General features: G+C 42.7%; 1 protein-coding gene and 1 long non-coding RNA gene across 2 annotated transcripts in view; one reads left to right on the top strand and one right to left on the bottom strand.

Annotated features, from left to right (window-relative positions):
* Positions 1 to 19,977: 19,977 nt before the first annotated feature.
* Positions 19,978 to 20,909, bottom strand: LOC126356073 (uncharacterized). The gene is made up of 3 exons (XR_007565575.1): positions 20,627 to 20,909; positions 20,362 to 20,472; positions 19,978 to 20,183 (listed from the first exon to the last, which is right to left on the bottom strand). It is a non-coding gene; the product is annotated as an uncharacterized LOC126356073 (long non-coding RNA).
* Positions 20,910 to 21,209: 300 nt separating this feature from the next.
* Positions 21,210 to 22,250, top strand: part of LOC126356068 (probable tyrosyl-DNA phosphodiesterase) — a 141,230-nt gene continuing 140,189 nt past the window's right edge. Inside the window, exon 1 of the mRNA XM_050006767.1 lies at positions 21,210 to 21,544. Within this exon, the coding sequence (XP_049862724.1) occupies positions 21,502 to 21,544 (43 nt within the window). The 5' untranslated portion in view covers positions 21,210 to 21,501. The remainder of the gene's footprint in view (positions 21,545 to 22,250) is intronic.

Genomic DNA, 22,250 nt, shown 5'->3' with positions numbered 1-22,250 from the left:
TATGGAAAAAAGCCACCTCCACTATGACTTTGTTTTCGGCGCGTCCCTTCTGGAAAATCGATCAGTCCTCGAATTTTATCTACAAGGTCCGTTTTCTTCGAACCATCACAGGTGACATCAGTGTAGTACTGTGGGGGAGCCCGTTTATCACATCCTGAAAATCTTTAAGAAATACATCCCAGCTAGCATGATTATTTACACGGTATAGTCTACATAAATTACCCAAATCTTATCGTTCTCTCCACGGGGTTCGCACTCGGATGAAATCTACCAATAAATAATAATAATTTTGTACTTTCTTAGTGTTCATTTCCATACCTCATATTTATATTAAGGTCCATTCTCTGAGATAATACAATCTACAGTTCCCATTTGGTTTATGAAGTCTCTGCAGAAGGCTCTACTCACAGTTGTACAAGTCGCCCTTTTTAGTGGTGTCAACGTGACAAATTTGGATTTCAGCTCCAGCACTACCAGTATATCTTGATTGCCCCTCGATGTGTTGGGTAATGGTCCCATTAAATCCGTCGCTACCATATGCCTTAGTTTCGCAGGAATAATTGGGTGTAAAGGAGCCTGGTTCCCTACAATTGTGGATTTCGCCTTTTAGCAGTTTTTACAGATGGCTTGTACTTTCCTTATACGTTTCTCCATGTTGTTAAAATAGCAGACACTCCTCATTTTCATAAAACATTTTCGTGGACTGAAATGTGCGTAACTTTGGTGTATATACCATATAAGCTTATTTTTAACTCATTTGGTATGCACACCACCCACAACGAATCATTAACGTTTGCCCTATAAAACAAAACCCCTTTTCTCAAGAGGTAGTGCTGTCTTATGCAGACATGCGCCCAATCCTTCCATTTTTCTTTTATTTTGATTAAACCTGTGTCCTTGTCCTGCTCATTATGGATATTCCGCATCGTTACAGTAACGAAGCTTTCAAATGCCACTCCTTTGAGTTAGAACAACGAAAAGTGCTCTTGATCTAATGCTTCAGCTGTCTCTTATGTTATACCAATAGGTGAGCGGGACAAGGTGTCAGCAATGACGTTTGTTGGACCAGCACATACATCGCTGAAAACTGGTATTCCTGAAGCACAGCTACCTATCACGCTAGTCTTCTATGCGGAAGTTTGGCAGTTAGGAGAATTTCTAGGGCCCTATGGTCTGTATAGACTTTTGTTTCTCTACCGAACAGAAAGTATTTGAACTTTTTAAATCCCCCTACTATTGCAAGGGCTTCGAGTTCGGTACCAGAGTAATTCCTTTCCCTTTTGGATAGTATCCTGCTACCAAAGGCGATTGTTCTATGTATTAATTTGGCGTCTTGTTCAAACTCCTGAAACAGCATAACTCACAGACCGGTCTTCGCGCTATCAGTGGCCATACAAAAATCCTGTAAGTAAGTCAGGATGTGATAAAATATGCCGCCTTCAAATTATTGACTTCTTGGTCTGCACAATCACCCCACACCCAGGGTGTTCCTTTTCCTCTCAATTGGCAGAGTCGGGGACATGCTAATGTTTCCACATACAGGGTGTTTCAAAAATGACTGGTATATTTGAAACGGCAATACAAACTAAACGAGCAGCGATAGAAATACACCGTTTGTTGCAATATGCTTGGGACAACAGTACATTTTCAGGCGGACAAACTTTCGAAATTACAGTAGTTACAATTTTCAACAACAGATGGCGCTGCGGTCTGGGAAACTCTATAGTATGATATTTTCCACATATCCACCATGCGTAGCAATAATATGGCGTAGTCTCTGAATGAAATTACCCGAAACCTTTGACAACATGTCTGGCGGAATGGCTTCACATGCAGATGAGATGTACTGCTTCAGCTGTTCAATTGTTTCTGGATTCTGGCGGTACACCTGGTCTTTCAAGTGTCCCCATAGAAAGAAGTCACAGGGGTTCATGTCTGGCGAATAGGGAGGCCAATCCACGCCACCTCCTGTATGTTTCGGATAGCCCAAAGCAATCACACGATCATCGAAATATTCATTCAGGAAATCAAAGACGTCGGCCGTGCGATGTACCGCTGTTGGATCACCTGCTGCACTAGCTGCGCATTGCGCTCTGTGGTTGCCTTTCCAGCACGTTCATCCGTCACGTTCCCAGTCCGTTGAAATTTTTCAAACAGATCCTTTATTGTATCGCTTTTCGGTCCTTTGGTTACATTAAACCTCCGTTGAAAACTTCGTCTTGTTGCAACAACACTGTGTTCTAGGCGGTGGAATTCCAACACCAGAAAAATCCTCTGTTCTAAGGAATAAACCATGTTGTCCACAGCACACTTGCACGTTGTGAACAGCACACGCTTGCAGCAGAAAGACGACGTACAGAATGGCGCACCCACAGACTGCGTCGTCTTCTATATCTTTCACATTACTTGCAGCGCCATCTGTTGTTGAAAATTGTAACTACTGTGATTTCGAAAGTCTGTCCGCCTGAAAATGTGCTGTTGTCCCAAGCATATTGCAACAAACGGTGTATTTCTATCGCTGCTCGTTTAGTTTTTATTGACCTTTTTAAATATACCGGTCATTTTTGAAACACCCTGTAGATAAACTTTTTATAAAAATTTATGATTCCTAGAAACCCTCTCAGTCGTTTTCTGGTAGTAGGAGTGCTAAACTTTGCATTTGCTGTCATCGTCTCTGGGTCAGGACTAATCCCTTCTCCTGTTATCACATGTCCCAGAAAGCTAACACAAATGCTCCCAAAACAAGATTTATCAACGTTTGCGGTCGCCCCATACCTTTTCAAACTGCTTAACAATTTCTCTAAGAGTTTATTATGTCTCTCCCACGTATTTTCTTCTATCAATATATCGTCTACGTAACAAGTGAGCTTCTCTTTTAACTCTTCACTCAACATGTTGCTAAAATCCCTGATAAATGCAGCTCAAGATAAATTCAATCCAAAAGGGAGTTTCATTGAAAACACCTCCCGAAGGCAATAAAGGCCGTGTATTTTCGGCATTCAGAATCGAGCTCTATCTGCCAACAGCTCGATCGCAAATCAAGTGAGGAAAACACCGAAACCCCGTGAAACCTTTCAAGGAGCTCCTCAAGTCTTCCAGGGCGATCCGTCTCTGGCACGATAATGATATTTATTTGGCGTGAGTCTAACTGTTGTGGTTGGCAGGAGAGCCAACACCGTATTGCTAAAGGAGGCCGAAATGCACGCGTCTCAGCTCACGCAGGCTGGCGTGAGGTCTGGAACATGACAAGGGAATTAGAATTGAGAAAAACGGACGTAGCTGGTGGAATACTTAGCTTTAATCCATTAATGGAGAACGTCGTTCTTTATGGTACATGATTCACAATATCAATAGTACGGATACCGGCGCCTTGCTAGGTCGTAGCAAATAATGTAGCTGAAGGCTATGCTAACTATCGTCTCGGCAAATGAGAGCGTAATTTGTCAGTGAACCATCGCTAGCAGAGTCGGCTGTACAACTGGGGCGAGTGCTAGGAAGTCTCTCTAGACCTGCCGTGTGGCGGCGCTCGGTCTACAATCAGATAGTGGCGACACGCGGGTCCGACATATACTACCAGACCGCGGCCGATTTAAAGGCTACCACCTAGCAAGTGTGGTGTGTGTTGGTGACACCACACTAACACCAACCGAATACCGCCGAACTTTTTGTCTACTATGAGTAGTGGATTTTTATACTCAGATCTCGCAGCCTCAGTTACACCTTCGTCTTCCATTCTTCGTGGTTCACCTGGAACCCTTTCCCGATATGACCATGGGATGGCATAAGGAGGCACCCGAAAGGGTCTATATTTCTTTACTTCAAACTTATATTGATACCCTTTAATGCATCCGGTTTTAGGTAAAAAGATCCCTGTGTTATTTTTGAGTGCAAGCTCCAACCCTTTCCTGTCCTCATCTATGTTTTCTAGATTTTCGAGTTTCGAAACAATTTTACTGTTAATTTCATTAATGTGCTCACATTCTGACTTTAACTCTGCTCTATTCTCATTATTTTTCTACACTCTTCCCTCTGAACTGCATGTTGGTCCATGAATTGTAGTTTTAAGCAGCTCGCCGGAATTTGAGATTTAATTGCCTTCTTATCAAATCTGATTTTTAATTTATTCTCTTTCCGTAACGTTAACTCCCCTCTTCCTAGATCAGTGACAGCTTTCCGCGCTGAAAGAAAATCTACAGCGATTATTATATCAGCTGTTAGTTTCAGTATTATGAACAGATTTTGCAATCATCTGGTGTCCTTGGCATTCCAAATGTAGACGTGTTTGTTGCGATATTTCCATACCCTTCCCAACTAATTCACTTCGTATCTTTGTTTTTTGCACTGTGGCCATTGGTGGATTAACTGAATCCTTGCATTTAGCGAACAACCTATCTGAAATAGCTGAGAGTTCGCTTTCACTATCTATTACAGCAGTGCCCATAATTCCTCCAATTTGTACTTTTACCGCCTGATAGATATCCTGTTTGGGTAATGTTCCCTTTTCATCAAGTAATGTCTACATCATTCCTCGTCTTCTATAATATTTACACTATTATTTCCGAAACGGTTCACGGGCGCATTTTCTCTAGTGCCCATCGTCTGACCTAGTCATTGTTCATTTTCCACGTTATTTTGGCGTACTCTCCCATGGTTAGGTGGTCTTCTTTCAATTGATAGTTCCCAATTCCTGTTGTTATTCATTCCACCCCGTCCTTGGTTAGACCGTTGACGAGTTTCTCTATTGTCGCCCCACGATGCGCCATTATTTTGAGGCTCCCATCGGCGTTCATTTTGTTGCCTATATGCTCTGCCATAGTTCCTCCATTGTACATTGTTCCCACTACGATATCTATGGTCCATGTTTTGGTGAAGCTGCCGATTCACATTGTTTTGCCAATTATGGCCTCTCTTACTCCTCTGTCGTTCTCCCTTCTTTCACATTGCATGTCTCTCTGATTACGTTTTTCTCACGCATGCAGCTCGTTGAAAGCGAATTCCAACTCTCTTAGGATACCCTTGATTCCTTCTACATCACTTCCACTTCGGCCGACGAGCGTTTGCTGGTAGGAAATTGGCAAATTCATGTAACACAATCTCATGATCTCAACCGATGTGCATGGGTCGTCCCAATATTGATTTTTCTTGGTCAAATTTTCGAAATACTTCACCGGACTACAGAACCCTGCACTCTCCAAATCTCTGCTCATCATTATTTCCTGTTTGATCCTGTCCTGTGTCTCCTTCTACATGGATACTCTGCAAATCACATTTAAGTGTCTGGCCTTAGAGCAGTATCTGTTTAAAAATGCGACACGAAGCCCTTCATATGACGTGCACGTATTTTCAGTGTTCCGCAGGCATTCGGCCGATGTTCCCTCGATATGTGCACAGACGAAGTCCAGTTTGTACATCAGAGGCCAGTGATGAGGTAATGATAAATCAAACTGTGTGATAAAAGTTTTTGGGTGTAAAACATTACCCTCGTCTTTGTAATGCTGGAATTTTCGCACGGAGATGAAATGCTTAAAATCGAAAATTTCATTAGAATTTCTTCCCGCTCGGCCTACCACATTTTCACTTGCCGCTAACGTTTCCTATCTACTGTTACCTTGGGCGTCCTCTCTTCTACTCCCTGCCACGTTTTCATCACTGGAAAACGGTCCTATGGTGCGCATTATCGGGTAATAGTTATGCATATGACATATCTCATTGCTGTTCTCCGTATTCGCAATTTGCGACCCAGTCGTTCCCTGTATAGACGCGGGGCCATATCTCTAGCGATATTTCATTGCTGTGCAGATACACTTTCAGGCTGTATTTGACGAGCAACTCTTACATTCGAGCACATTCTAATATCGTCTGGGCTTGGACATGATCTTGTAGAGTTTGAACTGGCTCTTTCGATTTCTGTTGTTTCCAAATCGCCTCCTAATTCTTTTCTGAGAGATGATTTTTGCCTTGTTGCGACCTGACTTCCTGAGATAACTGCTTAATTTTGCTTTCCATGTTCTGTTTAAATTGGGAGAGCTCCGTGGCCATTGCTTTATTTGGTGCATTTTCTGTCTTTTGCAACTGCGTTTATTTCTACTTGTTTCACGCGCATCTGCAACTTCGTTAATGCACCTCTACCTATCTTTGTCTAATGTTTCAAGAGCAATCCGCTTTGCGCCCCTCGCTAGTAATGGCGCCTCGTTTGCGGTTCTTCTGACCTTCGCAATCTCTCGTTCTAGTTTCGTTCGGAGCGTCACTGCCTCACTTTTCACTTCCCTCGTTTCGTGATTTATCGACTTAAATTCGACACTAACGTTTTGAATTTTACTTCCCATTTCAGAGCGTACTTCATCATTCCCATTTTTTATTTGATCTCCCAATCCAGCGCGTACTTCATCATTCCCCCGTTTTATTTGGGGTCCTAATTCAGAGCTGACCTTTTCAATTTTATTTCCCATTTCTGAGCTGATCTTCTGCATTTCATCACTAACGTTTTGAATTTTCCTTCCCAGTTCACTTCCCATTGCTTTTAGGTATGCAAGGATGTCCAACACTCTCCTATTGTGACTCTCTTCCTCTATTCTTAGGTGTTCTTTTCCCCTTTTCCCTTTCCATTTCTTGATATTCAAGAAAGTCATCACCACATGCTCCTGATACGCTGCCTCGTGACGATGTCACTGATGGCGATCTATCACAATTCTTAGTTGTTCTGCGTGCACTTGGACTCGCTACATTATAGCCCCATATCTTTACGATTGCCTCAGTGTGTCTCTGTTCCTCATTTTCGCTATGCGATTGCCCACCACGGGATTGACTGTGTCTATCATCCTCACAAAATTCCCTTGGATCGTTATTCTCCTCACCAGTTCCTTGTGTTGCTAACATAGCTAACCCTTTCTCATCCCATAGGCTTTCTTGACTACCCCGTGTATTTGCCATTTCTATATTGTTACAACTAGTGCTCTGTTGTGCTACAGTTGTTTCTTAAAGGTACACAGTCTGCACTACCCACATTTATTATGTAACGGGCATGTAACATAAAATATCTACAACAAAGAAGCTAAACTAATTGCAACGTCGTGAACGGACAGTGTCGTTACAATACAAGCAAAACGCAATGACATACGAAATAACCTAAATATCAATAAATTACAGCCAGCCGGCTGAAGCGCAACGCCTCTGAAAAGACATACATTAAAATACTCACATATTATTTTAACTGTTATCACGTGGCTTTACCACTGCAAACTATACACACAAGGTGATGATCACTATCAATAACACCTAAACATTATAAATGGGGAAAATAGAATTTTTGAAAATTTTAAAGGTTTCAGACCACTTTATGACTATAATCAGAAGACTCTAAGTAGGTCCTGGCAGGGTAAGCCATATTCAAGATGCAACTCCATGCGGGTGTAAAATGCATGTCCTCAATGGAAAAATATTGAATGCTAAAGTGATGATTTGGCCCTGTCCGACTACCCCCTGAAGCAGATCTTAGGATCTCTTGATGATCTTTAACATATAAATTACAACCTGAACTTAAATGAATGATTAAAGCAACTATTAAATGATAAATGTTGTTTCTTATTACACATTTATTGTAGATTAAAAACAACCCTTTCTTACAAATTTCTATATTTCCTAACTAAAATTTCTGATCAATTGCCTAACTCTGCCCCTTTTTATGGCCACGCAATCTAACACAAATACCAAACACTAGAAGACACTACTTTCAAAGATGATCTACGTGGGTGTGGAACCTCAGTGGAAACAATCTAGCGTGATCACAGTTGTTTAGCTTTATAGCCCTAATAAGCCGAAGCAATTATCACCATATGTACTGCATCTGGTTCGTCGGAGTGATGGTTCTCGTACATATCTGTGACGATGGAAGAACTCCAGTCACAAAATAAAATCCTTTCAAAGACTAGAACGGCAGAAGGTGGTCTTCTGACTAATATATTTTAATACTGTTTTCTCCTCTCTGTGTTCTACAGACAAGAAACGCGAACTCCCAGGAACAAGGACGGAGTTCAAATAACGTCTCAACATAAGTACAGGCAGAAGAAGTGCTCTCATTTACTGAATGCTACATACTAAACGCCGACTTCCAACATGGAGCCGAAGTCCAGAATCGTATATGTTCGCAACAGTACAGTGTCTAACCGACTTACTATAAACTCCCCTGAGAGACAAGACAGCAAGTTCGCCTGTACCAACAAAACTGATACTGAGCGACCATCATACACGGGCGCTCAAAAATGGAAGACCTCTTCTCTACACTGCTGGCCTCCTAGCACAGCTCGGCTCCCCCTCCCTTGTAACTCTTCTCGAAACCACGGAATATTCTCCCTCTCTACAGAATCTTCCAAAAGCCGACCACCCATATTTCCAAGGAAATACCTATACTCATACAATGGTACGCTTCTGAGTCAAAATCCGCGGAAATAACCCAGCCTGCGTGATTTCCGAGGTGACGCTTCCTTGTTCCTCTCAGCTGCGTCCAAAATTTTGGTAGTTTCCAAAGTATAATCCTTCCAGCCTATCTACAACACCGGCCAGCCGCCGCTGTATTGTGTTTGCGCGCCCAGGCTGTTTGTATTGGCACTTCCTGAGTCACGCAGGACCAGCACACCTGTGCGGGCTTTTTTTCCACCCAGGACTTGAGTTCTGCCTACCATTTCATCTCCACTGGCGTTCCAACCTCTACTAGTATAGGCAATCATTCATTACTCCATTTTTATAATAAAGAAACTCCGTACCTTTCATGCAAAAGCATTAAAAAATATTTACAAGGTGTATGTGACAATGTCAGCCTTCTTTAAATATTCATATATGCTATGTACAACCCATCAAATGATACCTAACTGTGGTTGTAGATCACGACAAAGTATGTAGATGAATGCTTGTAAGGTGCGAAATTAAAGCCACTTTACAATGGAATTAACGTTAGGAATCCAACTGAGTCTTGAACTGAACCACATTCCCAAGAATGTGGCTGACGATTTAACTTGGAATGAATAGTTCCTTGAGTGAATATCATCATGATGCAAATATCGTCTTGAAAATATAATAACTGAAGACTTAAAAACATAAATATCAAGGCCATTTGCATATAACCAATCCTCTACTCTTGCTATTGCCCCCATCAGCTTACCGATTGCAGAATCCTCCATTTAACCAGATGAATATGAGCATGTATTGTCAGTGTACTGCAGTATGTGAACAGTTCAAGCAATAATTTCTTCAGAATCACTAGAATAATTATGTACCATCTGGTGAGCAAGATGTATGAGACAGGCGAAATACCCTCAAACTTCAAGAAGAATATAATAATTCCAATCTCAAAGAAAGCAGGTGTTGACAGATGTGAAAATTAATGAACTATCACTTTAATAAGCCACAGCTGCAAAATACTAACGCGAATTCTTTACAGACGAATGGAAAAACTAGTAGGAGCCAACCTTGGGGAAGATCAGTTTGGATTCCGTAGAAATATTGGAACACGTGAGGCAATACTGACCTTACGACTTATCTTAGAAGAAAGATTAAGGAAAGGCAAATCTAACTTAATAGCATTTGTAGACTTAGAGGAAGGTTTAGACAATGTTGACTGGAATACTCTCAAATTATAAAGGTGGCAGTGGTAAAATACATGGAGTGAAAGGCTATTTACAATTTGTACAGAAACAAGATGGCAGTTATAAGAGTCGAGGGACATGAAAGGGAAGCAGCGGTTGTGAAGGGAGTGAGACAGGGTTGTAGCCTCTCCCCAATGTTATTCAATCTGTATATTGAGCAAGCAGTAAAGAAAACAAAAGAAAAATTCGAAGTAGGTATTAAAATCCATGGAGAAGAAATAAAAACTTTGTGGTTCGCCGGTGACATTGTAATTCTGTCAGGGACAGCAAAGGACTTGGAAGAGCAGTTGAATGGAATGGACAGTGTCTTGAAAGAAGGATATAAGATGAACATCGCCAAAAGCAAAACGAGGATAATGGAATGTAGTCGAATTAAGTCAGGTGATGCTGAGGGAATTAGATTAGGAAATGAGACACTTAAAGTAGTAAAGGAGTTTTGCTATTTGGGGAGCAAAATAACTGATGATGGTCGAAGTAGAGACAATACAAAATGTAGACTGGCAATGGCAAGGAAAGCGTTTCTGAAGAAGAGAAATTTGTTAACATCGAGTATAGATTTAAGTGTCAGGAAGTAGTTTCTAAAGGTATTTGTGTGGAGTGTAGCCATGTATGAAAGTGAAACATGGACGTTAAATAGTTTGGACAAGAAGAGAATATAAGCTTTCGAAATGTGGTGCTACAGAAGAATGCTGAAGATTAGATGGGTAGATCACATAACTAATGAGGAGGTATTGAATAGAATTGGGAAGAAGAGGAGTTTGTGGCACAACTTGAGAAGAAAAAGGGACCGGTTGGTAGGACATGTTCTGAGGCATCAAGGGATCACAAATTTAGCTTTGGAGGGCAGTGTAGAGGGTAAAAACCATAGAGGGAGACCAAGAGATGAATACACTAAGCAGATTGAGAAGGAAGTAGGTTGCAGTAAGTACTGGGAGATGAAGAAGCTTGCACAGGATAGAGTAGCATGGAGAGCTGCATCAAACCAGTCTCAGGACTGAACACCACAACAACAACAACAATAAGGGTTTTAGGAAGGCTTCTTGAGATTAAGCCTTGGAATAGAACCAGAGGGTCTATAAATTGTTTCCGATATTTGATGTAAATCGTTCTCTTTGTGAGAAAAGTACTAATGCTATACACCCAACTGATCAGAAAGATCTATTTGCTTCAATTTTCCTAATAGGATGGAGACCTGGACATTATCATGAGCTGATGTCACATTTGAAAACAGTGATGTTAAGAACTTCTTTTCTTGGAGAGCTGAGAGAATGTCGTTGCACGAAATTGTTATGTTTTCCAATGTCCCTCTATCTCTAATAAATCCAGATTGTGATTGTTATAGTAGTTGAATAGTTTCCAGCCACATCTCAAGAAGATTTTTGGTAAGTCTTTCAAGAGTTTTCTTAGTGCAAGAAGATAATGCAACTAGTTCTATATCCATGGTTTCAGTATAGGCATGATAATTTGTGTAGTCCATTCCTCCATAAGTTCCTCTCTTCTCCATATTTCATTGAATATAAAAAAGTAGTCCCAAAGCTTCTGGTGGAAGAATTTTTATCATATCAGTGTGGGCATAATGAATTCCTGGTGAGGTATATATATTCTGTTTCTTTTGAAATAGCCATGATAATTTCAGAGCACATTTGACACAAATTCCTCTGACTGCACAGGATCCACCATTGAAGAAGAGACGGCATTAGAATGTTTTAGATATGGGATTGTCCTCCAGACCTCTGAAATGTTAAGAGACCTTATTCAGTATATTACAGTAGTTGATCCAAGCCTTCTTTTTCTTTTCTTCAGGAATCTCCTAATATTCACATCTATTCTTCAGTATTCTACAAGTCGCTGCAATGACTATTCATTACAGTATTTAGATAAGACTAACTTCGTTCAGTCACAGCTGTGGAACATTCAGAGTCCCATCAGAAAGCACAATGTTTTGCAGAGTAAATCTGTTTACCACTGAGCTACTGAGATGCTACCTGCTAGATCTATAGCTGACAGAAGTGCAGTATAAGCTTCCCTTTCGCCTATGTCTGATTTCGCTTCATGAGAACTGCTGCCTAGTTTTTTGATATTTTCCCAGAAAGGGTCCTTTGTTTTCCATGGGTTGTTTGAATAGTATCTCCTTCTTATACTTATTTCTAGGCCCAGTACTATCTTAATGGGGAAATGGTCTGTTCCCATAGAATACCTTAAGATCTCCCACTTCAAAATTGTGTAGAAATCAGGTGACACAAGACTTAGGGGAAGGTAACATTATTGTAGATCTTTCCTTCAGAATCACCAAATCAAGATCTTTCATTGCATTAAAGAGACTTCTGGGTCACTGACATCATTCCCCAGGCACTGTGAAGAGAGTCAGAATCTCCACAGATAAGGAGGAGAGGATGGAGTTGAGTGAACGATTGGTGCCAGGAACTGCTACTAGCTACAGACGGTGGTGATTTATAAATGGACATAATACAGAAGTTGCCATTCGTTGTTTCTATTTCTGCACCTGCCACTTGAAATACCAGGTTGCTAAACTTTAAGTGGATTTAGTTTATCTGATGATGTCCTTAATTAATAGTGCCACTCCTCCTTTACCATTTGGTCTTTTGACCTTAATAAATTGAATCCTTTGAAATGAATTTGCGTTTCATGAAGAGCCGCAATGACAATATAGTTATTCAGCTCCTTTTCCAGGGTTTCCCTGTCCGAGATAGCTGTTCTTACACTGTAATATATTAAGGACCATCTTGAAATGAGAAGATGCTTGTGTCTGTTCCTGGTCCATATTCTATTTCCTGTATAAAAATTGATAATACCATATTGCACATGCCTGCATGCTCTACACTGTCGTTATTAGAAGCGGTTAACTGTGTTATTAAATTTAATGTTATAGACTCTATGTTCTTGTCCTCCCCTTCAGGAACTTCGCCACAAGTGTCTGATTATTGGAGATGGTAAGGGCTATAAAGGTTTTGGTCTATTAGGATGAACAATTGTCATGAATCTGTGATGAGAGGTTTAGGGGGCGAGGAAGTTTCTTCTCCCTGTCCAGTTTGCTCTCACTGAGATTTCTTGCAACTGTAGCATATTGTCTGTGATTTACATATTCCTCAGCTTCCTTGAAAGAATTGTTGTTGATAGCTGAAGTCTTTTTAACCTCCTGCTGTTTCAGGTACATTGGACGAGATTTATATGTTGACATGTGATCTCCTTTGCAATGGACACAAATAGTTTAGCCTGTACACAGAGTTGCCTCAGTGTTACCTACACATGTATTACAATGGACTTCTGGTCGGCACCGAATGTTTAAGTGACCAAATCGTAGACAACATAAACACTGTTTGACGAGCAGAATGAACGAGGTGTAGAATGAAAGGCTTAACTGCACATCACATATTGTATATTGAAAAATGATCGGTTAATAAGAACTGTGATGAAAACTTGAGAATGCATGTTTGTCGAGGGACACTGCTGTAGGCAGATCAATTCGAATTCTATTCTCCCTAACGACCTAGTGACGTATGATTCCATCTTTATAATCGGAGTGTGAGATGAACAATTCCCCAGAGCCAGGGGATGGTACTTAGCGGCATTCCCATTTATTTCTTCGACAAAAACATAAAAAGAGCGAACTCCATCAGTCTGATACCTTTTGGTCATAGATTGTATTTACAATTGGACGAGTGAGAATGCATGCCTCTGTGCAGACTGTTCTCCTAGTAAACGTTGTTCTCTAGCTGAGTTAATACCCGACGACTGCACTAACGTCTCCGTGCGAGAAAGGGAACATGGATCTTTAAATAAACGATAAATGCCACTCATATCTGCGCTTGAACGACGTCTAGTTCGTTACCTCTCTAGTTTCTTGTGTCATGTTGAGCGGTGGTCGCTAGTCTATTCTCCTTTAGATCTTCATTCCATTCTAACGTACGCTTTGCTCCAGATTTTGTCGACTTATCTTCTTCCATACTCAAGCACACAAGAGGTTCTGTACTAGAGTTGGGCAGGAAATCGCGTATCTGTAAGAAATCACAGTGATTGAGAAGTCACAGATATCACAGTAACAACTTCACAAAATCTAACTGCGATTTCAGTCACAGTTAGCAGTCGCAAGTAGCATTTCACAATAAACGCCGTGAGCCATCTGTTGGACGAATTCTATACTGCTTTCTGCGATTTCAGTGACAAATCGCAACTAAGAGTCGCAAGTAGCAACTAAAACGCGCAGTCAACAGTGCCATATGTTAGGCAAAGTTTGTACTACACTCATCTCTGCGACACGCTATCGAGTCTAACTGCGATTTCTGTGACAAGTAGCAACTAAGAGTCGCAAGTAGCAACTAAAAAGCGCAGTTAGCAGTGCCATCTGTTGAGCAAAGCTCATACTATGCTATTCGCTACCAAATCAAACTGCGATTTCCGTGACAAATCGCAACTAAGAGTCACAAGTAGCAACTAAAAACCGCAGTTAACATTCTTTTCCTAGTGTCATCTGTTGAACGACGTACATACTTCGTTATAAGAGCCTTGTGCCTCACGAGATCGGTGTGCTGTGTGTGCGTATGAAGGACTTATTTCATTAGTGGTATAAGTCCATTTTTGTTCATTTTGAGATACGGAGTCGTAAAGTTAAATGAGCGCTGAAAAATCTACAGTTGAGATACCAGAAATATTTAAGCATCTAGCTTCTTGCTAGAAATTAACCTTTATTAATGTTTGTTTGGATCATTAATTTCAGAAGCATTATAGACAGAAAAGTGGAGGTAATGGACTTGTACCACTATTGAAATAAGCCCTTCACATTATATGACGACATGCACATTCAGCATCAGTTATGATTGGTCAAACACAGCTGTGACTCTAAATGTATTATATTAATAAGAAGCAACATTGCCTTTTTCTCCTGAAAATATCAAGTAACGTAACAAATGTGATTCTGCTTCCAATATGACAATTTTGAAACTTGCTGGCAGATTAAAACTGTGTGCCCGACCGAGACTCGAACTCGGGACCTTTGCCTTTCGCGGGCAAGTGCTCTACCAACTGAGCTACCGAAGCACGACTCACGTCCGGTACTCACAGCTTTACTTCTGCCAGTATCCGTCTCCTACCTTCCAAACTTTACAGAAGCTCTTCTGCGAAACTTGCAGAACTAGCACTCCTGAAAGAAAGGATACTGCGGAGACATGGCTTAGCCACAGCCTAGGGGATGTTTCCAGAATGAGATTTTCACTCTGCAGCGGAGTGTGCGCTGATATGAAACTTGCTGGCAGATTAAAACTGTGTGCCCGACCGAGACTCGAACTCGGGACCTTTGCCTTTCGCGGGCAAGTGCTCTACCAACTGAGCTACCGAAGCACGACTCACGTCCGGTACTCACAGCTTTACTTCTGCCAGTATCCGTCTCCTACCTTCCAAACTTTACAGAAGCTCTTCTGCGAAACTTGCAGAACTAGCACTCCTGAAAGAAAGGATACTGCGGAGACATGGCTTAGCCACAGCCTAGGGGATGTTTCCAGAATGAGATTTTCACTCTGCAGCGGAGTGTGCGCTGATATGAAATTTGCTGGCAGATTAAAACTGTGTGCCCGACCGAGACTCGAACTCGGGACCTTTGCCTTTCGCGGGCAAGTGCTCTACCAACTGAGCTACCGAAGCACGACTCACGTCCGGTACTCACAGCTTTACTTCTGCCAGTATCCGTCTCCTACCTTCCAAACTTTACAGAAGCTCTTCTGCGAAACTTGCAGAACTAGCACTCCTGAAAGAAAGGATACTGCGGAGACATGGCTTAGCCACAGCCTAGGGGATGTTTCCAGAATGAGATTTTCACTCTGCAGCGGAGTGTGCGCTGATATGAAACTTGCTGGCAGATTAAAACTGTGTGCCCGACCGAGACTCGAACTCGGGACCTTTGCCTTTCGCGGGCAAGTGCTCTACCAACTGAGCTACCGAAGCACGACTCACGTCCGGTACTCACAGCTTTACTTCTGCCAGTATCCGTCTCCTACCTTCCAAACTTTACAGAAGCTCTTCTGCGAAACTTGCAGAACTAGCACTCCTGAAAGAAAGGATACTGCGGAGACATGGCTTAGCCACAGCCTGGGGGATGTTTCCAGAATGAGATTTTCACTCTGCAGCGGAGTGTGCGCTGATATGAAACTTGCTGGCAGATTAAAACTGTGTGCCCGACCGAGACTCGAACTCGGGACCTTTGCCTTTCGCGGGCAAGTGCTCTACCAACTGAGCTACCGAAGCACGACTCACGTCCGGTACTCACAGCTTTACTTCTGCCAGTATCCGTCTCCTACCTTCCAAACTTTACAGAAGCTCTTCTGCGAAACTTGCAGAACTAGCACTCCTGAAAGAAAGGATACTGCGGAGACATGGCTTAGCCACAGCCTAGGGGATGTTTCCAGAATGAGATTTTCACTCTGCAGCGGAGTGTGCGCTGATATGAAATTTGCTGGCAGATTAAAACTGTGTGCCCGACCGAGACTCGAACTCGGGACCTTTGCCTTTCGCGGGCAAGTGCTCTACCAACTGAGCTACCGAAGCACGACTCACGTCCGGTACTCACAGCTTTACTTCTGCCAGTATCCGTCTCCTACCTTCCAAACTTTACAGAAGCTCTTCTGCGAAACTTGCAGAACTAGCACTCCTGAAAGAAAGGATACTGCGGAGACATGGCTTAGCCACAGCCTAGGGGATGTTTCCAGAATGAGATTTTCACTCTGCAGCGGAGTGTGCGCTGATATGAAACTTGCTGGCAGATTAAAACTGTGTGCCCGACCGAGACTCGAACTCGGGACCTTTGCCTTTCGCGGGCAAGTGCTCTACCAACTGAGCTACCGAAGCACGACTCACGTCCGGTACTCACAGCTTTACTTCTGCCAGTATCCGTCTCCTACCTTCCAAACTTTACAGAAGCTCTTCTGCGAAACTTGCAGAACTAGCACTCCTGAAAGAAAGGATACTGCGGAGACATGGCTTAGCCACAGCCTAGGGGATGTTTCCAGAATGAGATTTTCACTCTGCAGCGGAGTGTGCGCTGATATGAAACTTGCTGGCAGATTAAAACTGTGTGCCCGACCGAGACTCGAACTCGGGACCTTTGCCTTTCGCGGGCAAGTGCTCTACCAACTGAGCTACCGAAGCACGACTCACGTCCGGTACTCACAGCTTTACTTCTGCCAGTATCCGTCTCCTACCTTCCAAACTTTACAGAAGCTCTTCTGCGAAACTTGCAGAACTAGCACTCCTGAAAGAAAGGATACTGCGGAGACATGGCTTAGCCACAGCCTAGGGGATGTTTCCAGAATGAGATTTTCACTCTGCAGCGGAGTGTGCGCTGATATGAAATTTGCTGGCAGATTAAAACTGTGTGCCCGACCGAGACTCGAACTCGGGACCTTTGCCTTTCGCGGGCAAGTGCTCTACCAACTGAGCTACCGAAGCACGACTCACGTCCGGTACTCACAGCTTTACTTCTGCCAGTATCCGTCTCCTACCTTCCAAACTTTACAGAAGCTCTTCTGCGAAACTTGCAGAACTAGCACTCCTGAAAGAAAGGATACTGCGGAGACATGGCTTAGCCACAGCCTAGGGGATGTTTCCAGAATGAGATTTTCACTCTGCAGCGGAGTGTGCGCTGATATGAAACTTGCTGGCAGATTAAAACTGTGTGCCCGACCGAGACTCGAACTCGGGACCTTTGCCTTTCGCGGGCAAGTGCTCTACCAACTGAGCTACCGAAGCACGACTCACGTCCGGTACTCACAGCTTTACTTCTGCCAGTATCCGTCTCCTACCTTCCAAACTTTACAGAAGCTCTTCTGCGAAACTTGCAGAACTAGCACTCCTGAAAGAAAGGATACTGCGGAGACATGGCTTAGCCACAGCCTAGGGGATGTTTCCAGAATGAGATTTTCACTCTGCAGCGGAGTGTGCGCTGATATGAAACTTGCTGGCAGATTAAAACTGTGTGCCCGACCGAGACTCGAACTCGGGACCTTTGCCTTTCGCGGGCAAGTGCTCTACCAACTGAGCTACCGAAGCACGACTCACGTCCGGTACTCACAGCTTTACTTCTGCCAGTATCCGTCTCCTACCTTCCAAACTTTACAGAAGCTCTTCTGCGAAACATGCAGAACTAGCACTCCTGAAAGAAAGGATACTGCGGAGACATGGCTTAGCCACAGCCTAGGGGATGTTTCCAGAATGAGATTTTCACTCTGCAGCGGAGTGTGCGCTGATATGAAATTTGCTGGCAGATTAAAACTGTGTGCCCGACCGAGACTCGAACTCGGGACCTTTGCCTTTCGCGGGCAAGTGCTCTACCAACTGAGCTACCGAAGCACGACTCACGTCCGGTACTCACAGCTTTACTTCTGCCAGTTTCGCAGAAGAGCTTCTGTAAAGTTTGGAAGGTAGGAGACGGATACTGGCAGAAGTAAAGCTGTGAGTACCGGACGTGAGTCGTGCTTCGGTAGCTCAGTTGGTAGAGCACTTGCCCGCGAAAGGCAAAGGTCCCGAGTTCGAGTCTCGGTCGGGCACACAGTTTTAATCTGCCAGCAAGTTTCATATCAGCGCACACTCCGCTGCAGAGTGAAAATCTCATTCTGGAAACATCCCCTAGGCTGTGGCTAAGCCATGTCTCCGCAGTATCCTTTCTTTCAGGAGTGCTAGTTCTGCAAGTTTCGCAGAAGAGCTTCTGTAAAGTTTGGAAGGTAGGAGACGGATACTGGCAGAAGTAAAGCTGTGAGTACCGGACGTGAGTCGTGCTTCGGTAGCTCAGTTGGTAGAGCACTTGCCCGCGAAAGGCAAAGGTCCCGAGTTCGAGTCTCGGTCGGGCACACAGTTTTAATCTGCCAGCAAGTTTCATATCAGCGCACACTCCGCTGCAGAGTGAAAATCTCATTCTGGAAACATCCCCTAGGCTGTGGCTAAGCCATGTCTCCGCAGTATCCTTTCTTTCAGGAGTGCTAGTTCTGCAAGTTTCGCAGAAGAGCTTCTGTAAAGTTTGGAAGGTAGGAGACGGATACTGGCAGAAGTAAAGCTGTGAGTACCGGACGTGAGTCGTGCTTCGGTAGCTCAGTTGGTAGAGCACTTGCCCGCGAAAGGCAAAGGTCCCGAGTTCGAGTCTCGGTCGGGCACACAGTTTTAATCTGCCAGCAAATTTCATATCAGCGCACACTCCGCTGCAGAGTGAAAATCTCATTCTGGAAACATCCCCTAGGCTGTGGCTAAGCCATGTCTCCGCAGTATCCTTTCTTTCAGGAGTGCTAGTTCTGCAAGTTTCGCAGAAGAGCTTCTGTAAAGTTTGGAAGGTAGGAGACGGATACTGGCAGAAGTAAAGCTGTGAGTACCGGACGTGAGTCGTGCTTCGGTAGCTCAGTTGGTAGAGCACTTGCCCGCGAAAGGCAAAGGTCCCGAGTTCGAGTCTCGGTCGGGCACACAGTTTTAATCTGCCAGCAAGTTTCATATCAGCGCACACTCCGCTGCAGAGTGAAAATCTCATTCTGGAAACATCCCCTAGGCTGTGGCTAAGCCATGTCTCCGCAGTATCCTTTCTTTCAGGAGTGCTAGTTCTGCAAGTTTCGCAGAAGAGCTTCTGTAAAGTTTGGAAGGTAGGAGACGGATACTGGCAGAAGTAAAGCTGTGAGTACCGGACGTGAGTCGTGCTTCGGTAGCTCAGTTGGTAGAGCACTTGCCCGCGAAAGGCAAAGGTCCCGAGTTCGAGTCTCGGTCGGGCACACAGTTTTAATCTGCCAGCAAGTTTCATATCAGCGCACACTCCGCTGCAGAGTGAAAATCTCATTCTATGACAATTTTGGTTAATATGCCACATGTCTACAGGACTTTGCAATGTTAACACAGCAGAACTCAGACATCGGTATAAGTGTAGTGAAATGAAAACAGCATTATTGAGTCATATGAATGCCTCACTTTTATTCGGGCACAGTTCAAGGCTCGGGATAAAAGTTTTGCCCCTGGTGTTGTACATCGCAGCTTCACACACACGAACTTTTAGTCGACACTACATACTACATAAGTAAGCTTTTCCTGTGTTACTTTCAGGTACTGCACTTAAGCTATTCCTGATTTAACTGGAAGATCTGTACTTCCCACTTTCATATCAACAGCCTCAAAATGCATATTCTATACCTCGGGCTATGTTACAGGTCAGTGTCACACCAAGATTGTGGAGAAGGGGGGAGGGGCGGCGGTGGCGGGATGTCACTCTTCAGCTAGTGTTTACCAGTAAATATGTGGCGGAAAATTACGGGTATAGGAAGGCTTAAACATGTGTAAAATGAGATTTTCATTATTCAATCACTGTATTTAACATTTATTATTCCTTTAAAATCGCATAACAACTTCAATAAAACACAGTTTAATCACTCATCTGCACACTTATTTCACAATTATGTCACTTTTAAACTGCAAATCCTCTAAGAGCTGCCTTGAATCTTCACGAGTCTCTCTCAATAGCCATGATATGGATAGATACGTACAGCAACCAGTAATCAAGAGTCAGAACTGTGTCTGCAAAATCACAAGGATTATTAAACAATTTTCGCTGTCACTAATTACAAGCAATACAATTGACAGAGTAGATTGCTAATATTTGCTGTAATGAAAGCCACTCGATGGGGTATATTTCACATTTGCAAGAACGGTCTCACTGAAGTAATTAAGTCCATCGAAACGCTTAGAAACTAACCTCTCGTCTGACGAAAACGGTCTAAAGATGCAGTGGCAATTTCTCCAGATCTCTTGACAATGATATTTTGAGTTATCAATTTACTGAGTGACAGAAATGTAGTTCGGGTACCTGTGAACATAACAATATGTTAGAATTCATTTTCTAAACACGAACTATTACGCTACTGTGTGGCTACTTACATATTAATTACACTATTAATATTTTCACAGTTGTTTCTTTAATACATAATTAAAGCCAACGGAAGAACAAACGTAAAACTTACTTGCCAATGACAGATTTGTTGAGATGCAATTTTCTGTGTGGGCAAATGTAGCTTTTTCATACGGTGGTAAGTCGCATAAATCGCAGAAGTCACAGAAATCGCAGAAGTCACAGAAATCGCAGAAGTAGCACAAGTCACAAAAATCGCAGAAGTCACAGAAATCGCGAAAGTAGCAGAAATAGCAGTGGTGGAGGGATACGCGACCTACATTCCTTAACTGCGACAAATCACAGTTAAGAATAGCAGATACTGAAAAGTAGCAGTCACAGAAATCACTGATATCGGAAAATCGCAGTTTAGCCCATCACTATTCTGCACCCTGTGACTCGTGAAAGTGCAACTGTATATCGAGGGAGGTACCACCTCGCTTCCCCCTCCCCCCGCCCCGATAGACACAATGTTCATATCTAGTGTACCACTAACTAATAAGATTATGTATACGTTGGCTTTTGACACAATAATCACACTCATACCAGTTGTAATTCCCTCAATATTCTGTATTTAATATTAAATAACTTCGGAAATTACCTCCAGCGAAATTATTTACTTGGTTGCTAACCAAAGATGCGCTGCTGTCCAAAGCTGTAAAGTTTGTCAACACTGTTTGACGCGTGTTGAATGATAGGCGCCAGGTTTTAATGGTTTGGGACGTAGGGTTACGTTGATCAAATGGAACAGCATACAATGTAAGTGATGTGTTTCTCTCAAGTAAAGCATCAAACAATACGGATCTTTGTGCATTCATCCGGACAGAGCTGTAAAATGTGTTGTGAGAAGTAAGAGAAACGACTTCAAAAAATTATGTTTACAATAAACATTGCTCAGGTGGTCGTCAGAACATTTTGTGGTTCCAGCAAGTAATCACGTTATTGGACATGTCTTCATCAAGTCCTGCACTAAAACGCCCATACGATAGTGGTAAGATAATATATATATATATATATATGTGTTTGTGTATACTTTTTGTTGTGAAGGGCAGCTGCTGCCAGATGATGTAGGCCTACTGAATTGTCATACAGCAGTTCAGTTCATGATGACCTATTGCTATAAAATTGTGTCGGTGCATATGCACCTTGCAAAATGCTACCGCTAGCTCCGCATAGAATTTAAGAACCGTTTAGTTTTCTGACAGTTGTCCTTGAGCTTATTGTTGTTGATCATTTTTAACATCCTAATATTTACTGATAGTAAATTCTGTTAGATATCATGTAATGTTATGTATTTATTTGTTTCTTAAGTGACCATATGTCAGAGCAATAGTTGAATCGTGCAACAGTCCACAGAACTGGTAACCCACTCAATAGCTGCATTCACAAAACTTCTATTAACTGAATACATTAGTTACATGATAAATCCCACAAATCTGAAGGTAGTGAATTCAACTAAATAACTAGGGATTTCAGTAACGAAAAACTTAATTTACAACAATCACATAGATAATGTGGGGAAAGCAAACCAGAGACAGTGATTTATTGGCAGAATGCTTAGAAAATGCAACACGGATATAAAAGGGGTGATCTACACCACACTTTTTCATCATCTTCTGAAGTATTGCTGCATGGTGTAAGATCCATATCAAATATGATTGATGGAGGACATGAAAAAATTTCAAAGGAGGGCAGCT

This window comes from Schistocerca gregaria, chromosome 3 (genome assembly GCF_023897955.1).
Source record: "Schistocerca gregaria isolate iqSchGreg1 chromosome 3, iqSchGreg1.2, whole genome shotgun sequence".
In the NCBI taxonomy this organism is placed as follows: Eukaryota; Metazoa; Arthropoda; class Insecta; order Orthoptera; family Acrididae; genus Schistocerca; species Schistocerca gregaria.
Note: the sequence above shows the minus strand (reverse complement) of the source record. Positions and strands in the feature narration are given on the sequence as shown.